This window comes from Mobula hypostoma, chromosome 5 (assembly GCF_963921235.1).
Source record: "Mobula hypostoma chromosome 5, sMobHyp1.1, whole genome shotgun sequence".
NCBI classification, from domain to species: Eukaryota; Metazoa; Chordata; class Chondrichthyes; order Myliobatiformes; family Myliobatidae; genus Mobula; species Mobula hypostoma.
Window position 1 is genome coordinate 71847567 of NC_086101.1, and position 19895 is coordinate 71867461.

The 19895-nt window shown below is 41.9% G+C and overlaps 1 protein-coding gene across 1 annotated transcript in view; it reads left to right on the top strand.

Moving 5' to 3' along the window:
• The window catches only part of cldn10a (claudin 10a), a 72616-nt gene extending 53057 nt beyond the window's left edge, over positions 1-19559 (top strand). Inside the window, exons 2-5 of the mRNA XM_063047525.1 lie at positions 211-372; positions 1556-1637; positions 16965-17072; positions 19466-19559. Coding sequence (XP_062903595.1) covers positions 211-372; positions 1556-1637; positions 16965-17072; positions 19466-19496 — 383 coding nt within the window. The 3' untranslated portion in view covers positions 19497-19559. The remainder of the gene's footprint in view (positions 1-210; positions 373-1555; positions 1638-16964; positions 17073-19465) is intronic.
• Positions 19560-19895: the final 336 nt, after the last annotated feature.

Genomic DNA, 19895 nt, shown 5'->3' on the forward strand with positions numbered 1-19895 from the left:
ATTTCTTTTCATTTGTGTTCAACAGATCTGACATTTACAGAATAGTTTGGAATTGTGCAAATATGTCAATTAAAAAGCATAATTTGTTATTGTACATAAAATAAGAATTGTTTCACAGAATACATTTGTTGTAAATTCAAGTTTCTAATGTAACAAACATATTGTTGAGGTTTCAAGTTGCACTAATGTTTGCTTTTCTTTCTCTCCCAGCTTATATTCAGGTCTGCAGAGGTCTCACAATTGCTGGTGTTTGTCTGGGATTTTTTGCTTGCATATTTTCACTGGTGGGGATGAAGTGCACAAAAATTGGAGGCTCAGAAAGTATTAAAAGAAAAATTACCTTTTTTGCAGGAATGCTATTCATTCTGTCTGGTAAGTTGGAACAGAAACAAGTTCTTAGATCCACAATTTGCGTGTTGACCATCAGTTGCCTATTTGTAAGAGCGTGGTCCATCACCTTCTATGTTACGTTGCATAAAACTGGGGGAAGGGGGAATGAGGTAAATAAACATGTTTTTTTGGCAACTGAAGAATTTTGTGGTCATCTTCATTGCCATGAGGTTCTATATTCAAGCATCTAAAAATTAGTTGCATATTCCAAAACACGTGTTAGGATGAGAACATACATTCCTTGATTACTTGCTAGGGTTCTGATAACTAACCCAATAATAACATGACCATATTATCCTATTTTATTTATCACTGCTTACAAATGAGAATAAATGATCTCAGGTTTCGGCAGTATGGTCTTTATCTGCCAGGCATTCCAGGTACTAACAGTGGACAGTAAGCAAATAATGACAACATTCTTTTGGTTAAAGCTGGACCCTGGAGAAATGTCTAGTAGTATTTTGGCTCGAGGCCTTGGTAGTTTTGTGTTCTGAAAGCTTTGTTGGTCGATGGGACTGGAACTTCGCGATTTCAGCTAAGATGGAGCAATACCCATGAAGTGAGACTCCCGCCGGGAAACCTTGTGAAATATAACAATAATGAACAAACATATTGAAATGCCATTACAATTTGTACTGTTGTTTTGTAATTTACTGTACAAATTGGTAATTTGGTTTTGTTTCAAAAACTAATATTTATTTGAACATGTAGCAGGCTGAATATTTTGAATGTTCATGGTAAGATACTGTTTTAATCAAAACCAAGCAATTAATGAGCTTTCAGGACTTTAAACCCATTTCAAACAATTGCTACTGTCAAATATATAGAAACACCAGCCCAAATCCCTGTCTCAGCAATAATGAAACAATTCTGAAACCATTATTGCTGTATCTGGCCTGCCTTTGTTCCATGGTAGCTTGAACGGAAAGTTGGTTCTTAATGAGTTTGAGTATTTGTTCTTGTACATTAAAAAAAATCAGTATCTGATAATAGTCTATTTCATGGGAACGCCTCTGAGATAAGATTTGAATTGGCAAATCATATCTTTTAAAAAATTGATTATGTGAATGAGCTACCTATGATATAAATTTAACCTAATAATAAGGGATTTACATTTTTGTTAATCATTATTATTCTTGGACTAATGAAAATTTGTTCCCTACAGGTTTGTCATCTGTAATTGCTTTTTCGTGGTATGCAAATCGAATTACTGCACAATTCTTTGACCCCATGATAATAGAGCAAAAGTAAGTTTTCGTCATGATACCAATTTCATTTTCTTTGAAACACTTATTTTTTTTATTACAGCCAAATTGAGTGAATCTTGGAGAAATGTTATCGTAAATCCTTCTATAAAATAATATAATCTGCAAAACTATTCAGATTCAGCTGTTGCATTCTTTTTCCAAGGTTCATTTTTTTCCCCAATTTTTACTGATGTAATTTAGAACCTTCCTTTCTAGAATGATAACCAGATGGTCACAATTTTTATTACTGTTTAATGTAAATTGGTTTGCATAAGATCGAGGAAGTGAGTTATCAGTAATGAAATAGAGTAGAAAAATTGCAGTGGAAACTGAGTCATCATAGAAGGAAAAGATAAAGTAACGACACCCTGAACAAATTAATACTAGGTCCATTAGTCATGGCAATTTTCAGACAGACCTCCCTCCCAACTCTCCTCCTCTGCCACTATGAAGCTGTTTACAGTAAAGTGAATCCACGAACACAAGAAAATCTACAGATGCAGGAGATCCAAAGCAACACACACAAAATGCTGGAGGAACTCAGCAGGCCAGGCAGCATCTATGGAAAAGAGTAAACAGTTGACAATTCGAGCTGAGACCCTTCATCAGGACTGGAAAAAAAAAGATGAGGTCAGAGTGAGAAGGTGGGGGGAGGGGAGAAATAGTACAAGTTGGGAGGTGATGGGTGAAACTGGGAGAGGGGGAGGAAGTAAATAGCTGGAAAGTTGATTGGTGAAAGTGATAAAGAGCTGGAGAACTTTAAAGTTGTGCTTTGCATTGTAGAATATTGCAATCTTTTCTCTGCGTTCAAAGTTCAATTAGGTAACTGGGAAAATAGGTCTGGGCTTTTTGATGACATATAATCATTCATTACTTTGCAGGCAGCACACTTATTTTGTTGTGCACATTGTGTTACATAATTTCTGCATGCAGATAATCAATCGTAGTCTTTAGGTTGCTCCTTGGCTTTACAGATTGTTGTGCTACATAACAGATATCCGGATCTTGTCAAGCGATTGAGCTGAGGCTGAAAGAAATGTTTCAGGTTCTTTGTGATCTAAATATCTGTTCAAATATGTTAAAGAATGGTTAATTTTGAGGACAATATGCATTAAGGCTTTCTGCTAATATATTGAAAGCTTTTGGAGTGAAGGCGGTGAACAGGAGAAATATCCTTTACCCTCGATGTGCTCAGAAGGACCTTACAGTCTAAAGGAGGTTACAAGAATGATTCCAGGAATGGAAGGGTATAAGGAGCGTTTGATGGCTCTGGGCTTGTATTTGCTGGAGTTTAGACGGGTGAAGGGGGATCTAATTGAAACCTATCAAATATTGAAAGACCTAGATAGAGTGGACAAGGGAGGATATTTCCAATATTGGGAGAGTCTCAGGCTAGAAGGTGCGGCCTCAAAATAAAAGGACATTCTTCTGAGACAGAGATGAGGAGGAATTTCTTTAGCCAGAGGATAGTGGATCTGTGCAATTCATTGGCACATTCCGCTATCGAGGCCATGTCATTGGGTATACTTAAAGCAAGGTTGATAGGCTCTTGATTAGGAAGAACATGAGAAATTACAGGAAGAAGGCAGGAGATTGGAGCTGAGATGGAAAACAAATCAACAATGATCAAATAGCAGAACAATTTTAATGGGCTGAATGGCCCAATTCTGTTTCTTTGTCTCATGGTCATTTGTAATTTCCAAGAGTTGTGGCAGAAATAAAGCTTCAAGACATGCAGGATAATATTTAATAATCAAACATATATTGTGAAATGCTAAAAGTCTTCAGATGGCACATATTGTTAACTACACCACTAGTTCATCCCTTCAGTTGACCAAAGTCCCATCTTTTACTAGTTAATAACTCCAGTCTATTGGGCATCAACCTTTCAACTTGCATTGTTCACCTTAATCTGTTCAATTCTAATTCCAATAACTTAATGTGATGGTGGTTGTTGTAATGTGAGCATTATTAAAAGTAAGTTTTACTTCCGTTCTTTTTACTTCCTATGGGCTCTGCATATAGTGTACCTGCCATGTCGTACAGATTGTGAAATTCTCTGTATATGCATAACGGTTTTGAAGTTCGAGATAAAGTTGTTTCTTTGGCATGAAGGTGTCAAGTGGAAAAGTATCAAAGTATCAAAGTAGAAGTTGCTACATATTTTTGGCGACGAGGTGAACTGGTTTTGTGAACATATCGGCACGTTTTTCGAATGGGAGCTTTGCGTTTCAGATGGCTACGTTTGGAACTATCGGGAAATTCCTAGAAGGAAACGAGGACTGGCCAGAGTATGAGGAAAGGTTGGGACACTTTTTCTGTGCTAATGGAATTACTGAGGAGGCTAAGAAGCACTCTATTCTCCTGAGTGTGTGTGGGGCGAAGACTTACAAGCTAATAAGGAATTTAGCCACACCGCGAAAACTGGGGGACGTTCCATATGACGAACTGGTCAAGCTCGTGGGGAACCACCACAATCCGAAACCTTCTGTGATAGTCCAACGGTGTAAGTTTCACAGCTGTTTCAAGAAGCCAGGTCAGTCTGTGGCCAATTTCGTGGCCAAGCTTCGTGTCAGAGCATTGTGATTGCGGAGCGGTGTTGGAAGACATGCTCTGTGATAGATTGGTATGCGGCATTAATAATGACGGCATACAACGCCCGCCTGTTAGGGGAAACTCCACCGTTGACTTTCAAGAAAGCCTTAGAGATTTCCCAAGGCATGGAGATGGCTGCTAATAATGTCAAGGATATCCAGAAAGGACATGGGGGGTCACAGTCGGTGGCAGTGCACCAAGTCAGGAGTGAGACTGGTAAACAGGCAAAGCGGATGAAATGTTTCCGGTGTGGAGGGACGCACTATGCAAATAATTGCAAATTCAAAGACACTGTCTGCCATGCTTGTAGCAAAAAGGGACATTTAGTTAAAACGTGCAAAAGTTCAAAGGGTAAGATGAATCCTGGGCAGGGGAATGCTCAACAGGCCCAGGCAGCCACACACCATCTAGGAGAAGCAGATGAAGAGGCAGCGTGTGCCTACAACATGTTTGCAGTGGAAACAGATGAGGAACCACCTGAACCATATTATGCCACAGTCACTGTCAGGGGAAAGGACATTAAGTTTGAGATTGATTCAGGGGCTACTGCTTCGGTCATTAGTGAGGAGACCTACAGGAGAACATGGGGGTCCAACCTGCCTCCCATTAGACCGTCAAAGCTCAAACCTAGGACCTATACGGGGCAGCCCATACCACATTTAGGGGTGTTATATGTGGACATTTCAGCTGGGGGTCAGAAGGCTGAAGCCAGGCTAGTGATAGCTAAGTGCAGGGGGCCCAGTCTTTTGGGTCGCAATTGGCTTCGCAAAATCCGGCTAAACTGGCATGAAATTTGAGAGACTTTGAACTTTTTTACTGTGCCATGGCCTGTTCTTCATCAAGTTATGGTATTGTTGCACTGTTGTAAATATATGTTATAATTATGTGGTTTTTGTTAGTTTTTCAGTCTTGGTCTGTCCTGTGTTTTTGTGATATCACACCGGAGGAATATTGTATCATTTCTTAATGCATGCATTACTAAATGACAATAAAAGAGGACTGCGTGTCCTCATAATCTAGTCTAAATTAAGTATGCACACACGACAGAGGACATTCTGCAGTGGTACAGCGATGTTTTCAGGACGAGCTGGGCACACTGATGGGTGTGACAGTGAAACTCCATGTCGACCCTGAGGCCTCACCACATTTATTTAAGCCCAGGTCGGTGCCCTATGTCATGAAAGGCAAAGTCGAGGAGGAGCTGGAATGTTTACAGAGGCTGGGCATTATTGAGCCCATCCAGTTTTCAAGGTGGGCAGCTCCCATTGTTCCAGTTTTGAAGGCAGACAAAACGGTGAGGGTATGTGGGGATTATAAGCTTACAGTGAATCAGATCTCTAGTAGGCTGGTGGAGTACCCATTGCCACGGGTGGATGACCTGTTTGCGACCCTGTCAGGGGTAAGCTGTCCACAAAGCTGGACATGAACCATGCCTACCAACAGCTGCTGCTCGACGAGGATTCAAAGGAGTACGTCACGGTTAATAAGCACAAGGGATTATTAAACACTCGCCTGGTGTTTGGAGTGGCATCCAGCCCTGCCATTTTCCAAAGGACAATGGACACTTTGCTGCAGGGGATTCCACACGTAGCAGTGTACCTTGATGATATTTTGATCACAGGGGCTACGGAGGTGGAGCATCTGGCTAATTTAGAATGGGTGTTGAAGAGACTCTCAGATGCAGGGCTGTGGTTGAAACGCGGAAAATGTGTGTTCCTGGCATCGAGTGTGACTTACCTGGGACACAAGATCACAGCAGAGGAGCTTTGCCCTGTGGAGGACAAAGTGAGAGCTATTAAGGAAGCCCCAAGACTGTCACTGAACTCGGATCATTTTTAGGCATAGTGAATTATTATGGCAAGTTTCTTCCTGATCTCTCAAGGGTTTGACCCCGCTGTATGAGCTGCTTCACAATGACACTAGGTGGCAGTGGGGTGAAGAGCAGGAGAAAGCTTTCAAGGAAGTGAAAGAACTCCTCTGGGTGGGGGGGTGGCGAGGATCATCGTGCCTCCCTCTGGCCGTTCACAGATTGTGGAGGAAATTCATGAGACTCAATTCATGAGTCTCCAATGAAAAGCCTTGCAAGATCCTACGTCTGGGTGCCAGGAATGGATCAGGATCTGTAGAATGAGGTAAAATCATGCACACAATGTCAGACTAATCAGAATATGCCAATACCAGCTCCATTGCACCTATGGGAGTGGCCAGACCACCCCTGGTTTAGGCTATATTTGGACTTTGCTGCCCTTTTATGGGGCAGATGTTTCTTGTCATGGTAGATGTGCATTCTAAATGGATCGAAGCTCACATCCTGAGCAACATCACAGCCCCCTCAACCATAGACAAACTCAGGCAAGTGTTTGCAGTCCACGGGTTGCCTGACACTCTGGTCACTGATAATGGCCCGACGTTCACCAGTGAGCTGTTCCGTGAGTTCATGCAGCAGAATGGCATTCGTCACATTCGGGCGGCCCCTTTCCACCCAGCCTCCAATGGTTTGGCTGAGCGGGCTGTTCAGACAGTGAAGCGGATGACAGGGGACTCTCCTAGCATGCGGCTTTCACGTTTCCTCTTTAAATACCACCTCATGCCACAGACTACGACAGCCCGCACTTCAGCAGAGATGCTGATGGGGCGTAGGCCCAAGTCAAGATTGGACCTGCTGCGCCCGGACATGAAGGCGAAAGTGGAGAGAAAGCAGGAAAAGCAGAAGGAGGGACATGATCAACATGCGCGAGAGAGACAGTTAAAACTGGATGACAATGTCTATGTGGGAAACAATCAGCAATGGCTGCCTGGGGTTATTCTTAAGCAGGGTGGTCCCGTCTCCTATATTGTTAAGCTGACTGATGGGCGTGTTTTCTGCAGACAACAGGACCATATGCGCCTACGTCATGATACCGGCTCAGAGGCAGACAGTTCCATGGAGTTTCCATTGGTGAGACAGACTATGGTGGAAGCATGTCCACCAGTGACTTTGCCAGAGGGCGAGACACTGGCAGAAGGGTCGGGGTCCCCTGAGGAGGATGGACGTTCTCACGCAGACAAACAGATCCCTCTCATGCCCCCAACACCAGATCCACCCAAAACACCCTCACCAGCGGTGCCTGCTGGGTCACCGGGGGTAGGGCGCTGATCACAGCGCACTCACAAACCTCCTGACAGACTGAATCTTTGACAGGACAGTTTTTTTGTTGTTGTTAGATTGAATGTTGAATCTGTCATGTTTTCCAGATGTTTTGTATTGATAAACTGTTGCTGAGATACTAGTATAAGTTTTCAGGGGTACGCAAGTTAATAACACCACTGTTTTTATTTCCTAGTGTTTTTACATTTGGGGATGTTGGATTTTACGGGGGAGAAGTGTTGTAATGTGAGCATTATTAAAAGTAAGTTAGTACTAAGTAGGATAATGGGGGGGTTTTACTTCCGTTCTTTTTACTTCCGGTGGGTTTTGTATATAGTGTGCCTGCCATGCCGTACAGGTTGTGAAAGCCTCTGTATATACATAATGGTTTTGAAGTTCGAAATAAAGTTGTTTCTTGGGCTTGAAGTTGTCGAGTGTGCCTTTTTCAAGGTAGAAGTTACTACAGTGGTGGATATCAGTAGGCAGCAATAACAAACTAGAAGTGGTTTTTACTTGTATGGAGGTGACAGTGTTGAGAATTGACATTAGTTCGGCTGTGGTTGATATTGAAACTCAATGTCAGATGATGTAGATCTCAGCATACCTAATGGTTTACCTTTGCTGCTTATCTCTTATCCCACATATATGCCCAGTTATATACTTGATTCGTGTCTTTGTACTCCTGTAATTCTCATTTACAGATTCCTCTTTAGCCCTAACCTCTAAAGTACACAGTATCAATGTCTGAACTGGGGGAAGCAAGTGCAAGATGGAGTGAGTGTTTCTACATAAAAAACCTACAGCACAATTCAGGCCCTTCAGCCTACAATACTGTGCCAAACACATACTTACTTTAGAAATTACCTAGGGTTATCCATAGCCCTCTATTTTTCTAAGCTCCATGTACCTATCGAGGAATCTCTTGAAAGTCCCTATCGTATCCACCACCACCACCATCACCGGTAGCCCATTCCACGCACTCACCACTCTCTGCATTTAAAAAAGACTTAACCCTGACGTCTCCTCTGTACCTACTTCCAAGCACCTTAAAACTGTTTCCTCTCATGTTAGCCATTTCAGCCCTGGGAAAAAGCCTCTGACTATCCACACAATCAATGCCTCTCATCATCTTATACACCTCTATCAGGTCACCTCTCATCCTCCGTCACTCCAAGGAGAAAAGGCCGAGTTCACTCAACCTATTCTCATAAGGCATGCTCCTCAATCCAGGCAACATCCTTGTAAATCTCCTTTGCACCCTTTCTATAATTTCCACATCCTTCCTGTGGTAAGGTGACCAGACTGAACACAGTACTCCAAATGGGGTCTGACCAGGGTACTATATAGCTGTAACATTACCTCTCGGCTCTTAAACTCAGTCCCACAGTTGATGAAGACCAACGCACCATATGCCTTCTTAACCACAGAGTCAATCTGCGCAGCAGTTTTGAGTGTCCTATGGACTCGGACCCCATAATCCCTCTGCTCCTCTACACTGCCAAGAGTCTTACCATTAATACTGTATTCTGCCATCATATTTGACCTACCAAAATGAATCACCTTACACTTATCTGAGTTGAACTCCATCTGCCACTTCTCTGCCCAGTTTCAATGCCCCGCTGTAACCTCTGACAACCCTCCATACTATCCACAACAGCCCCAACCTTGGTGTCATCAGTAAATTTACTAACCCATCCCTCCACTTCTTCATCCAGGTCATTTATAAAAATCACGAAGAGTAGGGGTCCCAGAACAGATCCTTGAGGCACACCACTGGTCACCAACCTCCATGCAGAACATGATCCACCTACAACCATTCTTTGCCTTCTGTGGGCAAGCCAATTCTGGATCCACAAAGCAATGTCCCCTTGGATCCCATGACTTCCTACTTTCTCAATAAGCCTTGCATGGGGTAACTTATCAAATGCCTTGCTGAAATCCATGTACACTACATCTACTGCTCTACCTTCATCCAAGCGTTTAGTAACATCCTCAAAAAATTCAATCAGGCTCATAAGGCATGACTTGCCTTTGACAAAGCCATGCTGACCATTCCTAATCATATTATGCCTCTCTAAATGTTCATAAATCCTGTCTCTCAGGATCTTCTCCATCAACTTAACAACCACTGAAGTATGACTCGCTGGTCTATAAATTCCTGGGCTATCTCTACTCCCTTTCTTGAATAAGGGAACAACAACTGCAACCCTCCAATCCTCCGGAACCTCTCCCGTCCCCATTGATGATGCAAAGATCATTGCCAGAGGCTCAGCAATCTCCTTCCTTGCCTCCCACAATAGTATGGGGTACATCTCATCCAGTCCCGGTGATTTATCCAACTTGATGCTTTCCAAAAGCTCCAGAACATCCTCTTTCTTAATGTCTACATGCTCAAGCTTTTCAGTCCACAGTAAATCATCCCTACAATCGCCAAGATCCTTTTCTGTATTGAATACTGAAGCAAAGTATTCATTAAGCACCTCTGCTATCTCCTCCAGTTCCATACACATTTTTTTCCACTGTCACACTTGATTGGTCCTATTCTCTCACATCTTATTCTCTTGCTCTTCACATACTTGTAGAATGCCTTGGGGTTTTCTTTAATCCTGCTCACCAAGGCCTTCTCATGGCCCCTTCTAGCTCTCCTAATGTCATTCTTAAGCTCCTTCCAGCTAGCCTTATAGTCTTCTAGATCTCTATCATTTCCTATTTTTTTTTGAACCTTTCATAAACTTTTCTTTTCTTCTTGACTAGATTTTCAACAGCCTTTGTACACCAAGGTTCCTGTACCCCACCATCCTGTTCCCAGACACAAAATTCTGTCACCTGCCCTGTCACATCCCCAAATAGGAGATCTAGTATCACAGTCCCCCTAAATAAAAATGAACAAGTTATTCCGATTACCAAAACTGATAAAAATTCTCACAGTGTCACCTTGCAGCTATATATAAAATCATGTTTCACATGACTAGGGTGAAATTGATATACTATGAAATAAATCAGTGTACGGATCAGAAGATTTTACAGAAGGAATAATTCTTTACTGCTTGTAGAATGACAAAATAAGTATGATGCAGAATTTCTCCATTGCTTTGTCGTAACTCATCTTTGAACCTGCCTTCCCTTTGTTGCTGTTCCAGTGCAGTAATTAGATTGCAGTCAGTAAACGTTCATCTTGTTGAACCTTGGGAGAGGATGAAAGAAAGTCTTTCCCTGAACACGTTTTCTAGTGCTGAGATCTGTTTCATCCAGCTTCACATCAAGGTTATCCACTGTGAATAAAATGTTTATCTCTGATTTACCCAAGGATTTAAACTGACATATTGATTTAAAATAGTTTTATTACAATAGTGAGCAAACATTAAGGGAAAACCATATCAATATTCAAAAGTACAAGTCTGCTTGGTACTCCAATATTGGGAACAATACTGGGGACAAAACTGTGAACTGTCATATTGATTTTTTAAAAATTTGTCTCATCCCTCACATTCTGAATGGACCTGAAAGTTAGAATATATATGTCATAGAGTCATGGAGTCATACAATGTGAAAGCCAGCTACTTGGCCGACTGCTACCCACACTGATCAGCTGGCATTCATGCATCGTATTCCCATCTTCCAGCATTCAGACCTCTAGCCTGCAGACCCTTGGTGAATGAAATGTTCATCTAGATACCTTTGAAATCCTGTCAGCAACTCTGCTTCCACCACTCTCCCTGGCAGCGCATTCCAGGTATTCAACAGTCTTTGGTGGAAAGGGTCCTGTCTAACTCTTTTACTCCTTACCCTAACATCAGTGATGGAGAAGTGACTGCAAGGCAGGATCTATCTGCATTTGGAAATGCAAGAACTGGTTCGAGGTACTCAGCATGACTTTGTGCATGGGAATTTGTGGCTCATGAACTTGACTGAGTATTTTTCAAAGAGGTGACCAAGGGGTTGGATGAGGGCCGGGAGGTAGGGGTTGTCTGCATGGACTATAGCAAGGCCATTGCTATGAAAGTCTAATCTGAAAGGTTAGATTACATGAGAATCAGGATGCGTTAGAGAATTAGATACAAAATTGATTTGGTGGAAGAAGTCAGAGGGTGATAGTAGAGGGTTGTTTCCTAAGATTAGAGGCCTGTGACCGGTATTGTGCTACGGAGATCCATACCTAATCTCTTGTTTGTCAACTGTATTAATAAGTTGGATGAGAATGTAGATGGCATAGTTAATCAGCTGGCAGAAGATGACAAATTGGTGTTACAGTGTATAATAATCTATCTAAGATTATAAATAGACCTACAGTATATCAACTGGATAAGTGTGCCAAGGAATTTAACTGAGATTAGTGTGAAGATAAACCAGGACAGGATGGTACATGATAGGACCCTGGAGACTGTTGTAGAAGTCCCAAGGGTAGAAGCACATAGTTCCCTGAAAGTGGAGATAAAAGGCTGAGAGAATTGAATTGACTTTATTACTTACATCCTTCATATACATGAGTAAAGACCTTTACATTATGTCTCCGTCTAAATGTGCAATTTATAGTAATTTATAATAAATAGTATGTACAACAGGACAGTCAATATAACATAGATGTCACTTGATATAACATGTGTCAGCATGAATTAATCAGTCTGGTGGCCTGGTGGAAGAAGCTGTCCCAGAGCCTTTTGATCCTGGCTTTTATGCTGTGGTACCGTTTCCCAGACGGTAGCAGCTGGAACAGTTTGTAGTTGGGGTGACTTGGGTCCCCATTGATCCTTTGGGCCCTTTTTATACTCCTGTCACTGTAAATGTGTTGAATAGTGGGAAGTTCCCATCTACAGATGTGCTGGGCTGTCCGCACCACTCTCTGCAGAGTCCTGCGATTGAAGGAAGTACAGTTCCCATACCAGGCAGTGATGCAGCCAGTCAGGATGCTCTCAATTGTGCCCCTGTAAAAAGTCCTTAGGATTTGGGGGCCCATGACAAACTTCTTCAACAGTCTGAGGTGGAAGAGGCGCTGTTGTGCCTTTTTCACCACACAGCTGGCATGTACAGACCATGTGAGATCTGCGGTGATGTTTATATTTAACAACTCGCATGTTTATGTTTAGGCATATTGCTTACTTGACTTCATCAATTGGGCCACATGGTATAAGTCCTAGGGTATTGTTTATCAGCTGTACAAGGCAATGGTCAGACCACACCTGGACTATTGTATGCAGTTCTGGTCGTCTAGCCGTAGGAAGGATACAATTAAGTTGGAAAGTGTGCTGGGAAAATTTGCAAGTAAATTGCTGGATCTCAATGGGAAAGGCAGGGTTGTTTTCCATGAAATATGTGAGACTGAAAGGTAAAGGTATACAAGTTCATGAAGGGCATTGATTAGGTGAATAGTCAGAGTCTTTTTCCCAAGTAGAGAAGTCTAAAACTAGAGGACGTAGGTCTAAGGTGAGAAGGGAAAGATTTAAAGGGGCATGTTCCTGGAATGAGCTGCCAGAAGAAGTGGGAAAGTCAGTTGCAATTATGCTTGGAAGATATTGGACAGGAAAGGTTTTGAGAGCTATGGGCCAAATTCAGGCAAATGGGATAGCTTGGTCAGCTTGGATGAGAGAAAATCTGGTTCAGCCCACTAGGGGATTAGTTATTCTGGAATGGGTGTTGTGTAATGAATTGGATTTCATTAAGGAGTTAAGGTAAAGGAATTCTTAGGAGGTAGTGATCATAATATATGATAGAATTCATCCTGCAATCTGAGATGGAGAAGCTAAAGTCAACAAATGTATCAGTGTTACAGTAGAGTAAAGTGAATTATGGAGACATGAAAGAAGAGTTGGTCAAAGTTAATAGGAAGGATACTGTCCAGCTGAAATACACGTCACAAGGGTAGGAATAGCTGCTGGATGTGATGGGGTTTAGATGTTTCAGAAGGAACAGGTGGCGAGATAAAAGAGGTGGAGGAGTGGCATTGCTAATCAGGGATGGTATCACAGCTGCAGAAACCGAGGACGACTTAGAGGGACTGTCACCTGAGTCAGTGTGGGTGGATGACATAAACAAGAAGGGAGCAATCACTCTTTTGGGAGTATTTTGTCAATCTACAGTAGCATCAGAGGCGCTGAACAATAGGTCAGGAGGCAGATTTTGGAAAGTTGCAAAAATAACAAGGGTGTGGTTATGGGAAACTTCAACTTTCCTAATATTATTTGGCACCTCTTTGGTGCAAAAGGTTTGGATGGGGTGGAACTAGTTAGATAAGTCCAGGAAAGATTCCTGAGACAATATGTAGGCAGGCCAAGTAGAGGACAGGTCAAATTGGATCTGGTGCCAGTCAATGAATATCAGATCTCTTGATGGGAGAGCATTTCAGTGACAGTGACGACAACTCCCTGACGCTAACTATAGCCTTGCAGAGAGATCGGAGGTGATGCTATAGGAAAACATTTAATTGGGAAGAGCAAAATTATAATGCTATTAGGCAGGAAGTGGGAAGCTGAAATTGGGAACATATCTACTCAGGGAAATGCACTACAGAAATGTGGAGCACCTGCTGGGGATTCTGGATAGCTTTGTTCCATTGAGGCAGGGAAAGTACGGTAGGGAGAAGGATCTAGGCAAGAGGAAGAAAGAAGATTACAAAACACATTGATGAAAGTAGAGAGGTGTAGATGTGGTGTATGTGGATTTTAGTAGAGTATTTGATAAGGTTTCTCATGATGGGCTCAGTCAGAAAGTCGGGAGGCATAGGGCCAGGTTAAATTTGGCTATGTGAATATAGAATTGGATTGCCCATAGAAGGCAAAGGATGGTATTAGATGGAGAGTATTCTTCCTGGTGGTTGGTGATCAGTGGTGTTGTGCAGTAGTGTTCTGGGAAGCTGCTCTTTATGATTTTTATAGATGACTTTGATGAGGAAGTGGAAAGGTAAAATTGCAGATGACATGAAGGTTTCTGTCCTTGTGGATAGAGTTGAGAGTTGTTGTAGGTTACGATGGGCCATTGACAGAATGCAGATCTGGGCTGAGAAATGGCAGATGGAGTTCAATCCAGGAAAGTGTGAAGCGATTCATTTTGGAAGGTTGAATTCGAAGGCAGAATACAAAATTAATAGCAGGATTCTTAGTACTGTGGAAGAACAATGGGATCTTCTGCTCTGCGTCCATAAATCCCTCAAAATTGTATCTCAAATTGACAGGGTTATTATGAAGACCTATGGTGTGTTAGCCTTCATTAGTCAGGAAATAGATTTCAAGAGCTGAGAGGTAATGTTGCAGCTCTATAAAACCCTGGTAAGACCACACTTGGACTGTTGTGTTCAGTTCAGGGGACCTCATTATAGGAAGGATATCATCAAACACTTCTTACTGCAGTCAGAGGTTCCTACCTGCTTCAAAATTGTACCAGTGCCCAAGAAGAGCAGGATAAGCTGTCACAATGACTGTCACCCAGTTGCACTCACGTTTACTGTGATGAAGTGCTTTGAGAGGTTGGTCATGGCTAGAATCATCTCCTGCCCAAGCAAGGACCTGGACACACTGTAATTTGCCCTTTGCCACATAGGTCCACAGCAGATGGAATTTCACTGGCTCTCCACTCGGTCTTGGATCATGTGGACAATAGAAATACCTATATCAGACAGCTGTTCATTGACAATAGCTCAGCATCCAATACAATTACACCCTCAGTTCTAATCAATGGGCTCCGAAACCTGGGCCTCTGTACCTGCCTCTGCAAATGTGCCCTTGACCTCTTCAGTGGGAAACCACAGTCAGTTAGAATTGGAAGTAACATCTCCTCCTCACTGCCAATCAACACTGGCACATCTTTAGCCCACTGCTACACTCTCTGTACACCTACAATTGTATGAGTAGATAGAGCTTCAACACCATCTATAAATTTGCTGATGACACAACTATTACTGGCAGAATTTCAGATGGTGACAAGGAGACAGCAATATCCTTGCCCTCAGTGTCAGTAAAACCAAGAAACTGATTGTGGACTTCAGGAGGGAAGTCAAGATAACACACCAGTTCTCATCAAGGGATCAGAAATTGTAAGGATGAGCAGTTTCATGTGCCTGCTTGTCAGTATCTCTGAGGACATATCCTGGGCCCAACATATTGATGCAAGTCCAAAGAAGGCACAACAGTGGCTTTATTTCATTAGACGTTTGAAGAGATGTGTATGCCACCAAATACATTTGCAAGTTTCTACAAATGTACCGCGGAGAGCATTCTAACTGGCTGCATCACCATCTGGCATGGAAGGGCCGCTGCACAGGATTGGAAAAAGCTGCAGAAAGTTGTAAACTCAGCCAGCTCCAACATGGGCACCAGCCTCCCCAGCATCCAGGACACCTTCAAAAGGTAATGCCTCAAAAAGGTGGCATCCATCATTAAGGACCCCCATCACCTAGGACGTCTCTTTTCATTGCTACCATCAAGGCGGAGGTATAGGAGCTTGAAGATGCACAATCAAAGTTTCAGGAACAGCTTCTTCTTCTCTGCCATCTGATTTTTGAGTGGACCATGAACACTTCCTCAGTATTTTTCCCCTCTCTTTTTTGCAAGACTAATTTAATTTACTCCTTTATATGTACTTCCTATTGCAATTTATAGTTTTTATTATTATGTATTACAAAATACTTCTGCTGCAAAGCAACAAATTTCATGACGTCTGCCAGTGATATTAAACCTGATTCTGATCCGTCTCAAGTGACTGCACTACCTATGCAGAGAGCAGTGGTTACCAGGGGTGCACTGCCAGGGGTGGTAGTGGAGACAGATATTGCAGAGACTTTTAGGAGGCTCATGCATAGGCTTGTGAATTTGCAGAGGATGATGGATGCAGATCGTGCAGGAAGAAGAGATTAGTTTAATTAGGCATCATTAGCTTAGCTGGTTCAGCACATGTTGTGGGCCTGTTCCTGTGTGGTAATATGTTCTGTGTTCCATGTTCTAATTGTTTTACAATGAGATTTCCATCTTCCCAGAGGTTCAGAAACCACAGAATATTTCACTATAGTGTTCAGAGCTTAATTTTATAACTATTCCAATCAGTTATTGCTTCAAATAATTTCAGACATTTCAATCAACATATTATCTTCAATCCAATTCCGAAAAGTCAAGATTGAATGGATGAAAATTGCTCTTTTACCTAGAATGTGAGTTTTACCTTCCTGGCAGTTAGTTGTGTGTTGAAAATTCAATCAAATGGCTATAATTTTTTTTAACAAAACAATCCATTCCTCTTTGCAAATGGAAACAAATTGGGCATTTATTTGGACTTTATAACCGGATATTACAAATCAATTGGGTATTAACAGCTGTATCATTCACAACCTTTGCAGCCTCTATGTATCCCCTCATTTCCACAATTTTAGTTCTTATGCCAATTTGAATACATGACACTTTTACAAGTTTTGATTGAAGTTTCAATTGAGATAGTTTTGAATGTGTCAGATTTGATAGAATTCAATATTTTAAACATGTGTTGAGTCTGCAAAGCTTGCTATTGGGAATGCCAGTTCATAAGAGTGACCCTATATTCTACTGTAAGAATATTGCTGATTTTAATGCACAGCCTACATGTTATGGGAAAAAAAGGCAATAAAAATACTTATTTTTCTTCTGCAGATATGAATTAGGAGCTGCTTTGTTTATTGGCTGGGCCGGCTCTTCACTTTCTTTATTGGGAGGCACAATATTTTGTTTCTCCTTATCTGATGGTAAAGATTCTCCAAGGTAAGATAAAATTAGTGAACAAGGTATGTTCTGATAAAGCACATTTCAAGTTCAAAGTAAATTTATTATCAAAGTACATATGTTACCATATCCAACCCTGAGACTCATTTTCTTAAGTGCAAACTCAATAAATCCATAATAGGATAATAACCATAATAGAATCAATGAATGACCACATAGGTTGGGTGTTCAAACAATGTGCAAAAGATAACAAACTGTGCAAATACAAGAATAAAGAAATAATAAATACATAAACAATAAATATCGAGACCATGAGATGAAGAGTCCATGAAAGTGAATCCTTAGGTTGTGGTAACGTTTCAATGATGGGGCACGTGAAGTTGAGTGAAGTTATCTCATCTGGTTCAAGAGCTTGATGGTTGAAGGGTATAACTGTCCCAGAACCTGGTGGTATGAGTCCTGAGGCTCCTGTACCTTCTTCCTGATGGCAATAGTATGCCCTGGGTGGTACTGGTCTCTGATGATGGATGTTGCTTTCCTGTGACAATACTTCATGTAGATGTGCACAATGGTGGGAAGGGCTTTACCTGTGATGAACTGGGCCGTATCCACTACTTTTTGTAGGATTTCCGATCTGGGCTATACCAGGCTGTGAGGTACTCTCCTCTACACACCTATAGAAGTTTGCCAAAGTTTTAGATGTCATGTTGAATCCCCACAAACTCTTGAAGATACTATTATGAAATTTCCAGTTACTCATTCCGACATAATGAAGATGTAGGCCTGATGAGCTACTGCTCCATAACATCTTTTAGTCTTCCAGACCAGATTGCAGGGTCATTGTCCAAAACATTCCTTTGCCTCCACAGATGCTGTTTGATTTGCTGAGTTCCTCCACTGATTTCCTTTTTACTATAAAGTACAGGTTTTGATTTTATTCAAAATCTTTTCTTTTTGCATGAATTGTGAAGCCAAACTTTCAGAGCTCTTCAGAAAATTGGAATTTACCAAAGCACACGCTTGCTAGGAATAACAGAGGTAGTTGTGATAGCAGTCTTCATACAACGTTGCTTTAAACTGGGCAAATTGGAGAAGTAACAACCCACACTTTTGGTATTCAGGCTGAAGACTGTACCCTCAGCAGCAGGTCGAGCTTAAGGTCAGAGCAATACTGCACAAATACAAGTCCTTCAGCCAATGAATCCATGTCGATCATTTTTTTCTACTTAGCTGATCCCAATTTCCTGCATTCGGCCCATATCCTTTCTCTCCATACAGTTATCCAAGTGCATCTTAAATGGTACAATTGTTTCCTGTGGCAGCACATCCCATATTCTTATCACCGTCTGTATAAATAAGTTGTAGAGTCAAACTGAAACACTGTCCATTTCTTCCCTTCCACGGACGTTGCTTGACCCGTTAAGTTCCTCCAGCAAGTTGTTTGTCTCTTGTGTCAGCATCACTTTAATGCCCTTCCATGAAACTTTGTTTTCCCTAAGTCAAGCCAGTACAAACCAGATCAGTCTCAGAGCCATCTCTATTTCCCGAGGAGACTGAGGTCCTTTAACATCTGCCGGATGATGCTGAGGATGTTCTACGAGTCTGTGGTGGCCAGTGCTATCATGTTTGCTGTTGTGTGCTGGGGCAGCAGGCTGAGGGTAGCAGACATCAACAGAATCAACAAACTCATTCCTAAGGCCAGTGATGTTGTGGGGATGGAACTGGACTCTCTCACGGTGGTGTCTGAAAAGAGGATGCTGTCTAAGTTGCATGCCATCTTGGTCAATGTCTCCCATCCACTACATAATGTACTGGGTGGGCACAGGAGTACATTCAGCCAGAGACTCATTCCTCCAAGATGCAGCACAGAGTGTCATAGGAAGTCATTCCTGCCTGTGGCCATCAAACTTTACAACTCCTCCCTTGGAGGGTCAGACACCCTGAGCCATTAGGCTGGTCCTGGACTTATTTCATAATTTACTGGCATAATTTACATATTACTATTTAACTATTTATGGTTCTATTACTATTTATTATTTATGGAGCAACTGTAACGAAAACCAATTTCCCCCAGGATTAATAAAGTATGACTATGACTATGACTATCAGTCAGGTCTCCCAAGCACTGGGTACAGGTTACTTCAGGTCACAGGCAGTTCTTTTCATAAACAATGCATCACAGGCACATCCTTCCCCGCCATTGGTAGTACAGGTCAACCTTCACTAATCTGACTACATGTAATCTGGGTCCTTCGATAATCCGGCACTGATTATGCTTAATGTGATCCTTCTGTAATTTGGCATTTTCACTAATCCGGCACTCCTCAGGTCCCAGTGGTGCCGGATTAGTGAAGGTCGACCTGTATCTACCTCAGGAAGGCACTGTCCAGCAACGAAGATCCCCGTCACCCAAGCCATGTCTTCTTTTTCAGCTACCTTTGGGCAGGAGGTATGGAAATCTGAAGTTCCACACCAGCAGGTTCAGAACAAACACTTCCCTTCAACCGCTTGGTTTTTGAACCAACCAGCAAGATCTTAATCACCATTATAATTTAGCAACATTGGACCACTCTGATCAATTTGCACTAAAATACGCTTGTTTTGTTCTAATTGTGGGTTTTTGTATGTATAATTAAAGTTTATTTTATGTTTTTCTTGAGAATTCTGCTTATATTATGGTTTGTGCCTGTGATTCTGCTACAAGTAAGCTTTTCATTGAACCTGTTGATACATGTACTTCTACATATGACAATAAACTTGACTTTGACTTCGAAACTTCTTTCTACCTAACCAAGCTTCTTATTTCGAAATGATCTCTGGTTGAGCAGGTTATTAGTAGGGAGCACACTGCATCCACTTTCA